General features: G+C 39.1%; 1 protein-coding gene across 2 annotated transcripts; it reads right to left on the bottom strand.

Moving 5' to 3' along the window:
- Window positions 1–9,496: 9,496 nt before the first annotated feature.
- On the bottom strand, window positions 9,497–11,748 carry LOC122074046. 2 transcript variants are annotated; one of them, XM_042638836.1, is made up of 2 exons: window positions 11,498–11,748; window positions 9,497–10,964 (listed from the first exon to the last, which is right to left on the bottom strand). In XM_042638836.1, the coding sequence occupies exons 1-2, from the start codon at window positions 11,543–11,545 to the stop codon at window positions 9,882–9,884; spliced, it is 1,131 nt and encodes a 376-aa protein (XP_042494770.1). In that variant the 5' UTR covers window positions 11,546–11,748; the 3' UTR covers window positions 9,497–9,881. The 2 variants fall into 2 exon arrangements, with proteins under 2 accessions (XP_042494770.1, XP_042494771.1); XM_042638837.1 differs by having other exon boundaries at window positions 9,497–11,143; window positions 11,498–11,741.
- Window positions 11,749–13,194: the final 1,446 nt, after the last annotated feature.

Raw genomic sequence — 13,194 nt, 5'->3', positions numbered from 1 at the left:
GGTTGAGCTTGCTCAAATTACTGACAGAGGACAAAGATGTCATTCATGCATCTAACCTCTCCAAGCCAGCAACCACATAGGAAAACCAACAACAATAAATAAAAAAAATTGAAGCATGAAATGGAAGGCTCACTTCTCCATGCAACCACAAGATGAGAAGTTCATATAAAAGACATTCTTTCTGATACACCACAGACCCAAATGCAGCTCAGAGTTGTTTGGGAACCTTAAATCCTTGATCACATTGGATCATATACCTTCATCAAGATATAGTCCCAAACCATCTAAGAGTAGTATATAATAACAAAAAAATGAGATGTAGCAGTTGCGTGTTAGGAAACAACCTGGATCAGCCTAGAAGACTCATCAGCAGCAATGGCAGTTGGGACCTGCAGTTCAGGTTAGGTTGTTCTCTTAATATGAGTAGCAGAATAAAATCCAGTTGTATTCTAAAAAGCTTTGTTCCAGCAACAGTTAATCATTCTTCAACTTGTTGCCACAGTATTGGGCACATTACTGTTGTCAACATCAAAGTCCTGCCAATGATTCCACTTCAATTACCAGTTTACCATATTAAATAACTATTGTGATCAAGCATCAGTTAAATGAGGCCAATACCCTTTCACATTAAATCCCTTAGATTGACCTTAATTGCTGGCAAGCCTGAAGGCTGATCCAATCCCTTATAAGGGGATATTCCAGCAGTCTCTCCTGATTACTAGTCATCTAATTCTATTTTGAAACCCCAGTTTAGGGTACTCACATGCCCATTTCAATTTTCTTCTATTAATTTTCAACTTTTAAGCCCAAAAAATCTAGTTTGATTGCACCTATAATTCCTCCATCCTGGATCTCTCTAGTTTTCCAATTCAATTCTTGCATTGATACCCCAAAATTGGAGAATCAGCACAAGATCAAACAAGCTCTAAGGTAGTTAGTGTTAGGGATATGCCCACACTCCTATAGTTGGTTTTGATGATAACAAACATATGAAGGTATTTCACAATTTTCCTTCAAGTATTGTTTTGTAGAGACTTCCTATCAAAGATCGAATTTGATGAATGAAAGGAAGAAATAAAGATTGAAATCATCAAATGAGGTGTGTCAACAAGTTGGTATCAATGCTTGAAGAAGATATCATAAGAACTCAAGCTTCAAGATGTCAAGACATGAAGCTCAAAGACATGGAATTGCAATCAAGAAGAATGGAAGAAGAAGTGCCAAGAGTGGAAGTGAAGATGAAGACTTCAAGACTAGAGATGAAGACTTTAAGACTCAAGATGAAGACCCTAGGATAGGCCAGTACACCTTGTATAATGTACACTCTTTATATATGCACACACCTCATGCATTGCATAACTGTTGGGTCCTGGCTGACACTGAGAGGGAGGGTGAATCAGTGTGTCCAAAAACTTTCCCTTAGCTGGGGTTCTTTACCAGGTCACTCACTAGCTGATGTGGCACACTCTCAATCATAGTCTACTGATGTTGCCCAGAGCTACTATGTGAACTATTGATAACTCTCACTGCTGCACGAAGTTACTCACATAATATGTATTCTGCTAAGAGTTGACTCACAGACCCCACACGACAATCACTGTCACATACACATAGTCGTATGTACATCCACACTGCACCACCAAGTGGTCAGGTCTACCAGATGTACACACCCATCCTGCAGACACACACTGCAATCCACAATACAATACTAGCATGCACAATCACAACACAAGAAATATGTGCTTCGACCAGTTGCCTACATGCACAGAGTAATGCCCACTGTCGAACTCAGCATTTACTCAATACTAATTATGACTGCACCCACAGCCAAGGGAACACGTTACAATTTCCACCCTTGACTTACAAAGGCTAGGTCTTCACCCCAATTTCCCAAAATAACCTGAGAGGCAACACCCATAACAGATATGTTTAGGTAGTGGTAACTACCAAGGAACACACTGTCCCTATGTCCAGCACCCACTGAACACCAATTACATAGATAAGGTTGGGCTTATAACAATGCCCTACAATGATATCTCACATAGCATAGGTCTATGGCAATATAACCTAGCTAAGCATACAATGGAAATACAGTAAATCAAAAGCGCAGTCAATGAGTGTAGAATAGCTTACAACTTTGTAATGTCTCTAATCACTGGTTTCTAAAGATGGGATCGAGAACTCTGATGGTCCACTAGAATTTCAATCTCCCCTAAGTTGATGAAGAAATTGAAATCTTTAAGTGCACTGTAGAACCCGAATTAGTCTATGTCTGAAACACTCTGGCAGTGAGTGTGTGATACAGATACTTTCCCTCTTCTTTTCCTCTCTTTCTTTTCTTTCCTTTCCTTTCCTTTCTTTTTTCCTTTCCTTTCTTTTCTTTTTCTTTCCTCCTTTGTGGAAGCTCACCCTAGCTTCATCAAGGCACACCACCTCTCAGCTTCTTTCTTCTTTCTTTCCACTTCCTTTCTTCCTTTGTTAGAGCTCTAATGGCTCAACAATGGCTCACACAAGCATGAATGGGATTCTTCTCTCTTTTCCCTTTCTTCTTCCTCCTCTTTTCTCTTCCCTTTCCTTGGCTACCACCAATGAAGCTTGCTGCCTTACCTTCCAGCAGCTTCCCAAGTCTCTAATGGAGGCTATGGATCAAGTACAAGAGACTATAGGTTTTGTATTCAAAGCCTAAGCCTTCTTTGAGCTTCAACTCAAATATTCGGCCACCTCTGCAACTCTCCTTTTCGTTTTCTTCCCTTAGGCATGGAGAGCTCGGAGAGATGAAGAATCTCCAACTTAAATCACCCAAATCGGAGTTAGGATGAGGAAGATATAGCCCTTTGAATTTGGGCTAACTAGAAAGATAGAAATGGAATCTTCGGAGGAGCGGCGTAGGCTACACCGGCAGCATGCGCAACAGGGGCGCAAATCTGGCCGTAGATCTCATCAAAGAGCATCTAATAATCTGAGCCGTTCGATTAAACCAACGGATAATAGATCTAAACCATAGGTTTTGAATCTCTATGACGTCATCATGACGTATGCACTGACATTGTCAAACGCGTTGTCGATCACCGATTGGTTGGTGTAGCAAGTTTCACGGTAAGCTGTCGGATAACTTTAATAAAGCTCCATCGATCTTAACCGTTAGATCGGAACCGATCTGATATGATTGGCTCAGATCAAGATATGGAGAATCTCTTTATAAATTCTATGCACATGCGCTACACAATCAAGATTCAATATGGTGAGGCGCCACACCATCATATCTAATACACTCCACCAATGACAAGCCTCGGGTAAGCATCTTCAACGCAAGCTCTTGCACAAACCGTCAGATCTGAATCTGACAGACGTGGCTCAATCTGAGCCGTGTATTAAGGATCCCTCTGATTCTCTTATATACACATAAGCCCCTACCTTCATATTTCCAGTCCTAAACACCCCTTATCAACTAAGACCTTCAAAATCTCAAAATTACATAAAAACCCTTCAAATCTCAAAAATAAATTCCGAAAAATCCACCCAACACCGAGAGCATACTGATGAATTTTCGGTTTGGATTTTCGAACCGGCTTTACGGAAACACTTATAACTTTTTCATACGATATCCGATCGAGATGAAACGAAGTGCGTTGGAACCATAACTGGACGCTCTACGACTTTTCAGAAGACTCAATCATCTGACTCAGCCATGTAAAAAGACCAAAATGCCCCTAGACCTTTCCAATGATGCATCTTTCTCCAATGACACATCTTTCTCATACGGAATCGGAACGCGATAAAATCAAAACCGTTGGAAATATTGGATTTTTTTCATATTGTTACATGGAGAACACTTCCTTTAAAAAATTCATCTTCAATGCCGAAACTGCCCTCAACTGCCACAAATGCCATAACTTCTTCATACGGTATCGGAATGCGACAAAATCAGATGCACTGGACTAGATAAATTACAATCTATATTTTTCATGAAGAAACGATCTTCCAAAAATATCATTTTCACTGCCAAAAATGCCCCCGAGCGTAAATAGGCCAATTTTGCCAGTTTTGACCCAGAAACTTGCACCACATACTAAGGATGTATCAAACCATTCCATGCATACCAAGCGGCTCTGTTATCTCATCGATGACACTGGACACTACCATGTCGGCATTTTCATCCATGTCACCCAAATTGGCCACGTCATCACTGCCACATGGCCGGGTTGCCAACAAAGACAACCATAAAACAACAATAACATCATACTAAAATAACCTTAGGACATACCTTGAGCAAGTATGAAAGTCCTTAGGTGGTATGGAACATACTAGGAAAAATGTATTCTAGTAATATTCTGTGAAAACCACAATGACTTGACTCAAGGGCATTTTGGGTAACCTTAAAGTTGGTATCAATATATGAACCCCCCCATGGAAGTTGTAGGAAATCGAGTCATAATTCCAACGCAATTGATTTCAGGTAAATCTAAGGTCGAATCAAAAATTTATGGTCAAAACACTGACGACTAGTCAGTATGACAGCAGTCAAAACACGAAACAAAGACCAAATGGCAACTGCCGGATCGAAGAGGCAACTGCCGCTTGTGATCTGTTTTCCATCAAAGAATGGTAACAGAGACCATCCGGAAACTACAGGATGGAATCGGCAACTTCCGAATTTAACCGAAAATTGATCCGGTTTGCCGGATCAATTCAGGATCAAATGACCTTGTTTGATTTAGCCCGCAGAGGGCATCCGGAAACTATCGGATGGAAGCGGCAACAGCCCGTTCACCTCTAAAGACCCCAAACGGCTATATAACGACTATATTTTGAGTCTAACGGCTACTTTCGTACAACTGGACTTGGAAACGACAACTGCCGGTTGAGAAAATTTCTATCCGTCAGAGTTTATTCTCCTTCCAAATTGGGTTATTTTATTACCCTAATAAAGCCTAGACTCTACCTATATAAATACCCACACTTGGGTAGTGTTTTAAGTACCTCTCAAACATTCAATACTACACATATAAGTGCATCAATTGAGGATTAGAGTGAAGAGAAGGAAGATATATGTTTTGAGTTCTAGACTTGCTATTTGAGCATTTCTTCAAAGAAAAACTCAACTCTCTCTACACAAGTCTTCTCCATTATTTAGCATCCTACAAGCATTGAGAAGACAACAAGGTGCATTCTTATATATCATTGCATTTCATACACGCACTGCACGAGGTAACTCAAAACTTTATTCAACTTCTCTCTTTTACACTTGTCAAGATTGTACTTAGGCTAGTGTAGGATTCTCTTGTCCTAACAAGATTGTAAAGGTGCTTCTCTACCTGTAAAAGAGATTGTAAGGTGCCTCTCTACCTTAAAAGAGATTGTAAGGTGTCTCTCTACCTGTAAAGGGGATTGTACGGATACTCTTATCTTTAAAAGATTGTAAAGATTTTCCTCCCTACCAACTGTACTGGAAGGGAAGAGCCAGTGGAATACCTTACAAGTGGAACTTGTAAGGAGTAGACTAAACTCGGATTGACTCAAACCACTATAAAGTATGATTGCGTCTATTTTATTATTCAGCAGTTTTTAATTTACAATCACTTTTGGGAACCATTTATCGAAAAGGTTTAATTTCACTAGCATAACCTATTCACCCCCCTCTAGGTTATCTTTCAGTTAGCAAACCTCCAACTCAAGGAAATTAGGATTTGATAATTTTAACCAACAAGCTTGCTAATTTTTCTATTATTTATTGATTTTCTTCCAAGTCAATATTAACTCTATGCTAGTTGGTGCAATTTAGCTTGGTCATGTAATTATAAGTCGCCTTGGATGTTTATTTCTGTTCAAGTATAAGCCTTCTCTGAATTCCTGGGGAGTTTCCATTTGAGGTTGGTTTTAGTTTATTAACATTTAGTTTTTGTTGAGTTTTGTGAATTCCCTGCATTATAGGATTGCAAGCATCAATCTAAGATTTGAATTTTTTTTTTGGTTAAGCAGAATTTCATTAGGAAAAAGAAAGGCCAGCAGTTACAACAATTTCAAGCCAGACTATGCACGAAGAAAAAACTACAGTACAAAAGCTCACTAACCCAAACTTAGCTAGAGAGTGAGCAAAACTGTTAGCGGTTATACAAACATGATTAAATGAAACAAAATGCCAGAAACAGAATGTCTTCAATAACATGGATAGCTTCAATTGGCTGAGTACCCTTCTTGATGACATTGATCATCTCTAAGGAGTAGGATTCAATTGTCAAACTACCAACTCCAATGTTCAAAGATAGAATGATTTCTTGTCTAATTGCTTTTGCTTCCAGCAAGGTGACAATTGTTTCATTATCAGAGAGAGACAGAACCTCATTCCAAGGTTCAAAGCTAGTTCTTTTAGTTACTAGGTAGGACAAACTCAAGGGATTTGGGCTGGTTAGGATAAAGGAAGCTCAGCAAACAAGATTACATGCAAAGTAAAGTGAGGCTAATGAACAAAGTAACAAAGAGCAATAATAATCTAGGAAGAAAAGCACATGAACTCACTCAAGTGTCAAGGGGGAACATGGGGTAGGGAACATGACAGCAAGCAAAATTAGGTTATAACACTAGCCTATTAAGCACCAAAGGTGGATAAAAGCCCCATGCTATATGCTCTAAAATCAGTTATACTAGTAATAAGAAGACCAGCAATACTTAAGGCAAAACATTGATGTAAATAAAGGTTAAACAATGGAAAAGGGGGGTGGGTTTTAATGGAAGTAACGGAGTGAATAATGAGGGGATAATGGGAGAATGGGAGGGCTCATTCTATACTTACCTGCTGCCCAGGTCTGAGAATAAAGAAGACAGCCCAGATTTGAAGGTGGTGCCCAGCAGTAGTCCGTTCATTGAAAGGAGATCAGCAACAGCCCAGGTGATGATCTATCCACGTAATATGGCCTTCGGTTGAGGCTGCAATAGTGCAACGGCAGTAACAGAGAATAACAGCAGCATCAACAGAGATTAACAACAGCAGTCAAGAGAAAACAGCAGCAGCAGAGAACAGCCGGCATCAGTAGACAGTAAATAGCAGCAACAGAGAACATCCAACAGCAGTAGACAGTAAACAGCAGCAGCAACAGTAAACAGTACCAGTAAAAGGAAATTGGAAGAGGGAGAGGGAGGCAAGAGAGGAGAGAATCGAGAGAGAAAAAGAAAAAAAAGAGAGGCGAGAAAGAGAATGAGGGGAGGACGAGATTGAGACAGAGAGAAAATCGTTAGAGGGGTGGGAGATTGCTCATTGGCTTTTTTTTCAATTCTAATTCATTAATTCTAAACGTGGCCCTTGGCCTTACATATATAGGGAAAGAAATACACAAAATAGAAAGTGGCAACTAGGAATTAACCCAACATAAAAAAGAAATCTACTAATTTAACCCAACGACTTGGGGCAAATAAGAGGATATTATTTAGTTTCCTAATTTATCTCAAAGACCTAGAAAAATAAATAAAGAGACTAGGAAAATAAAATAACTAACTACTAAATCAGTGGGGCCCACGCTGGTTGGCCAATCAGGAGGACAGGTGCAGGTCGACAGCTGCAGTTTCACCTTCTTCTTTCTTCTTCTTCCTTCTTTTAATCTTCCAACCACAAAGAAGGTTGGGTCTTCTTCCTTTGGCTCTACATCTTGATGTCCCCATCAGTGGGTCCATGACATGGAGGATCATGCATCCAACTCATAGGTCAAGATCCCAATATGAGTATACAACAATCAAAACGTGATTTAAAGTTTTACCAAATTACAAAATGCACTAACCTCTAATACGTCATTGTGGAAGCTAATGGCATCTTTATAACTTTGCACAACTTTGGATGCAATTTAACAAATAGAATGGTATTTTGGATGAAACTTGACCAATATATGCATGTGGTTCCTTTATAACACAGGACCAACTAAAATCTAACGTCATATGGTTTAAATTTGGTGAACTATAGAAAGTTCACTAACCTAATCGAATGTTTTCAGGAACCTATTTTGTATAGTTGATTCTTCATCAGTTATTTCAGAGTTTTCAGCAAAACATTTAACTAGTTTCATGTTTGAGTTTGACAAATTTTTTTTTTGGGTAATTTAAACAAAATCAACAACAACAAACTCAGCCTTCCCAACTTAATGGGGTCAGCTACAAGGATACGTGCCAAAACAAATGGGATAAATGAAAGTAAAAGGAAAGAAGCACAGCACTAGCAAGGCCCTGTACTTCATGCTACATTAATTCATGGGGTATGAAATTCAACTGGGTGAATCAGGTGCCTCAATCCTTATCATTTTCCAACCTTAACCGTCTTTTGGGATTGAGATCAGTGTAGTTGAGCTAAGGCCCTCTACCATAGTACCATATTCTAAATGATGACTCTTTTTCAAAGGGGAACAACTGCTTACAAGCAGAATTTATGAGACGAAGCACACATGCCATTGGATGGGGTGATGATGTGTCTAAATCCCTAAATGGCAACCACATATGATACTGTTGCAGTGGTCATCCTCAAACACAAATAAAAACCAAAAGAGAACTATTGCTCAATTTGAACTTTCCCTTAACTGTAAAACCTATAGGAAATAATCCCACATCGGCTAACCCTGGGATCTTGAATGACTTCATATACCAGTTGGTCTCTCCACCTAGTAACTTAAGCTTTTGGGTTGGACCCCCAAGTGATTTTTTCATGGGCTATCATCCCACTTTATTTAACAAAACCCAAAGTTCAAATTCCAGTCCCCACAAATCTACAAATTAAAGAACAAGTTGAAAGGAAAAACGAGAGCAAGTGGGCCATAAGTGCACCAGATTATGATTTACAACCAATGAATAATTCATAGTACCTTCACTGGCAATGCATTTACTACTTTATTTCTTAGCTATTTCAGCTGAACTGAGACCAATTCCATTGTTGTTTCACCTGTGATCTGTGTTGGATGGTTCTTCAGTCAACTTAGATTTCTCCACCCATATAAGTACATCCACTCTCTCTCTGGGTGCAGGACAGAGTTAACCGTAGAAAGTGATGTAACTCTTTGACCAAAAGAAAAATTAAGCACAAACGTTGGTGCTGAAGCATCCTGTACCATACATTCTGGTAAAGAAAAGCAGCAATATAATTGAGAAGTGTGGGGTCATTAGAAGGGGGAAATTTTATATGTATAAACAGAAATGAGCAAAGATACTGGATCATCAAAATGATCCTTCGATAAAATCCATATCCAACCCGAAATTATTTCAAAATTTTCAACGATATAAAATATGAAGCCAATAGATAATGCATCCCCCAAGCTTGAATCTCCAGGGATCTGCGTCATTTTAATATTTCACTTGACTAGAAACTCTGATGATAGTATTTAGATAACAGATGAGAGGGAATGAATGCAAACTTTAATCAACCAGACAAGGTCAATAAATTCCAATTAAATTATATACAAACTAACAATTGCTTCACATGAGTAGTTTAGAATAAACTTCTGCATAGGCAGTTGCAACCAGCATGGAGCCAAATAAAGCTTTATTTACATGCAGAATGTAATACAATGAACGAATAATCCTTATCATCGAGAAAAGGCATTGAACCTTGGGAATAGAGAAATCCTTGGCAGAATTTTGGTAGCTTACATTATACTTTACAAACATGTTCCCATTCTTAGGACCATCAATGGTGATGCCTATATGTGATCAACTCAATACCTTCCCATACCTTTCAGTAGCTCATATCATTCATAATACCTTCTGCAGTGATGGAAATTGCAGGACAGATGAAGGTAAAGATCCATGCTAGCAAATCCTAAACTTGCAAAACATTGTATCCTCACTACATGATGAACTTGAACTCATGGTTCTATTTGATACCATGTATTTGCTGATTAGGTTGTTCCTGTTCATTCTTCTGATGCATGCAAGCAAACTCTCTCAAGTTTTATGGGCCATTCTTCCCCAAGTAACTGGGGATTCAACTCCATTGCAACCCTAAAATCCAACAAGGATGCAGATATTGACCGGGATGGTCTTTGTATGATTCTATCAGGCCAGACACCATTCAAACCAGGTGCAATCTGACCATTTATTTGCTTTATGTGTTCATGCCCGGCCCTCGATCCAGCTAACTCCAAACATGGCTTGATCAACCTCTTCAGAAATGCATCCAATCCATTATTCAACAGATTAGCACAGTCCAGCGAGATGCCAATGCTTTCCCTCTCCATCTTCCGCTTCAACTGGTTCCTTAAGGATCTGGTATCAGGTAGCTCAGAGCTGTTAAGACAGGTCTCGGGATAGAAAGTAGACAGAAATCCATTACCAAAGGATTTGCGTGCTCCACCCATATTCATGGGGATACCTAGAGGAGCTCTAACAGGGCTTCTACTTTGAATGCTCGGGCTAGCAGCCATCTGTTCAACTTCCTCCCCATCTTCCACAGAGACAACTTCAGCTGGAGGTCTGCCACTTAGAGAAAAGAGTTCTGTAGCACTTTGTTGCCCTCGAGTCCTAAGGGTTGATTCATCGGACAGGATACTCTGGATCTTCCCAAGGGGCCCAAGTGGACTTGGGCGGTCCCTGAACTTGAAATCTCGATGATTTGAAGACTTCCCATTGCGTGGGGATGGAGAGAATGCATCTCCAGACAGCGTCTGAACACTACTCCTTTGATGACCATTAGCAATTTTAAAACTAAGAGAACCTTCTATTCTGCTCTCTCTCGAAGGGGGAGTCTTAGCAATACAAGCATTCTTGACCATGGCTCCAATAAGCCGGTTGTGAAGATAGAGATTCTTCCTTCCAATAGTAGCAATGCAGAGCTTATCGAACTCAGGTTTGCTGAGCCTGAGGCTGAGTAATCGGTTGAGGAGAACGAAGTATCTCTCTGCCGTCTCATGTCCGAGTTTCCTGATGATCTGACCTTTCAGCTCTAAAGTGTCAATCCGGGAGGAATGCCGCAAGGGCGGCATCTCAATTTCTGGGTTCTAAACAATCATCAAAATCACGATCTTAAAAAACCCATTAGACCTTCAAACGTAGCCCAATTGAAATTAAACACCCTATCCAGTCCGAAACCCAAACCCTAGTGCATAAATATCTGGCTCTATAAAATTGAGGCGAGGCAGTGATTAATCCCCCTAGTTTTCAGCTCGGTTACTGAATTCTGAATGAAACGAACAAAACCCAGATAGAAACCAAGCTCAATACGTGCTCCCGTGAGTTCGTAGATCGAAGGACTACTAAAATTTCACCCGATAAAGCAAATTTTCGAGCAGTGAATAGTAGAATACTACAACACAAAAAAAAATTCTCCCCTTTTTCAACAATTCACCACATGAATTGAATAAAGAAGCAAAGAAAAAGGCAAAGGGAGGGATGTGGAAGAAATCAAAGATAGAAATACAGTAATTTGGGTTTTTATAAAACTTTTCAAACTCGGAAAAATTACAAAGATGAACAAAGAAGACGATCGTTGAACGAAGACGATATAGAATGAACTAAGAAAATTAAGATCAACCTGGTTTTGAAGGAAAATTTGTATCAATGTCTCCGAGCTGTACTGCATTTCCCGGTGCTGCGATCTCTGCTCATCATCTTAGCTTTCGTTATTGTTCTCTCTTGTCTGAAAGAAAGAGAAAGAGGATTTATTAAGTCCTTCTCTCCTTACAACTCTCCCACCATTGACGATCTCTCTGCAGTCAGATTGGAACAAGAACTATATACTTATTACGATCCAATTGTGAAGAGATCGTTACTACCGTTAGAAAAGTATCCTGCGGTTTATTGAGGCATTCCCGAAGCTTCTTCCATCTCAAGGTCAAAAGGCACGTGCTTTTTTTGAAGAAAAATAATAATTTATTTATTTTTTTGCTTCGTCCCTTCAGAGTTTAATGGCTTTGCCTCAACAATAGGAAAAAAAGAAAGTTGACCAAAGCCATTTGCTGTCACGCTGACTTGGCTAATACTTCCTGAACTGTCCGACGGGGACTACTTTGATAGGCCCACCATAAGAATGTTCTGCAAGCAGGAGAACACGTGGGAAATTGTGACTGACAGTAAAGAAAACGGACCAATTGTACGGCCGTACGGCTTGAACCGACCTGATTTACCAACCCACTCATGATCATTGTTTGACCCCTAAGGTGAGTTGAGTGTCAACTAATTGTCTCAGGAATCGTTATTGATTGGGTAAAATCGATTTTCATCAATTTAAGATTTTTTATTATTATCATACTTTTAATTAATTAAATTTCTTAACACTACCTCATTATCATACTTTTAATTAATTAAATTTCTTAACACTTTTTCATTAACTCATTTGTGGTTGTGTTTCTTTTCTTTTACTCTTTTTTTTTTTTGGTACATTTTAACTCTTTTTCATCTGTTTTTATTTTTTACTTTCTCATTTCTCATCTTTCTTTCCCTATCTTTTGTTTGGATCATTTTTTCTTTATTTTGTCTGCATAAATTCTTGTGAGTTGTAATAGACCCCATTAAGTTGGGATAAGACTGATTTATTATGATTATTATAATTAAGATCAAGTTAATTGGATTAATCAATCTATGATCAATCTTTAAATAAACTAATTCGGCACGATCAGCTTTTGAAGCCACTAATTTGAGAAATCTGGATCGAAAATCGTAACATCAATTTGGAATGAATTGGATATAACCAGCCGGATCCAATCTGATTTGTGATTTCAATTTTTTTTTTTTTTTTTTCCTTCTTTGGATAGGCAGCCCCAAGGAGTTTTTGAGCTCCTGTCCTCTTAAAGCTGTTCATTGCCAAATGAGCAACCTCTCCTTGGGGTAAACCCCTGATGGTTATGAGAAGTAGGTCCTTCTCGTCATCCCCAGTGGTTATATAGATAACAATGGCCCTGTGGCCCCCATGCTATAAATTTATGGAGAAAATTTTCCATCACCAAGTGGTGAGGTTCACCAATCCATCTTAGGGTTCACAAACCTTATGAGGGTACTTGCAGAAAAGTTATATTCTGAAAGGTATGATATATGTCAAATGTTAAGTCAATCCCCAGCCTATTCAACATTCCAGAGTCCAGCTAGGATCACACAACCCCCATAGAAGAAATGGAAATTTGGAGCTTGTTATAATATGATTAATATCTTTCATACTGGAATAAGCAGAAATTTTAGAAACTTTTTTGCATATTAGAATTCCATCTCCTTGCCTACCTTCTTACAAGAACATAA

Source organism: Macadamia integrifolia, chromosome 3 (assembly GCF_013358625.1).
Source record: "Macadamia integrifolia cultivar HAES 741 chromosome 3, SCU_Mint_v3, whole genome shotgun sequence".
NCBI classification, from domain to species: domain Eukaryota; kingdom Viridiplantae; phylum Streptophyta; class Magnoliopsida; order Proteales; family Proteaceae; genus Macadamia; species Macadamia integrifolia.
The sequence above is the reverse complement of the archived record's forward strand: the minus strand, read 5'-3'. Positions and strand labels throughout refer to the sequence as shown.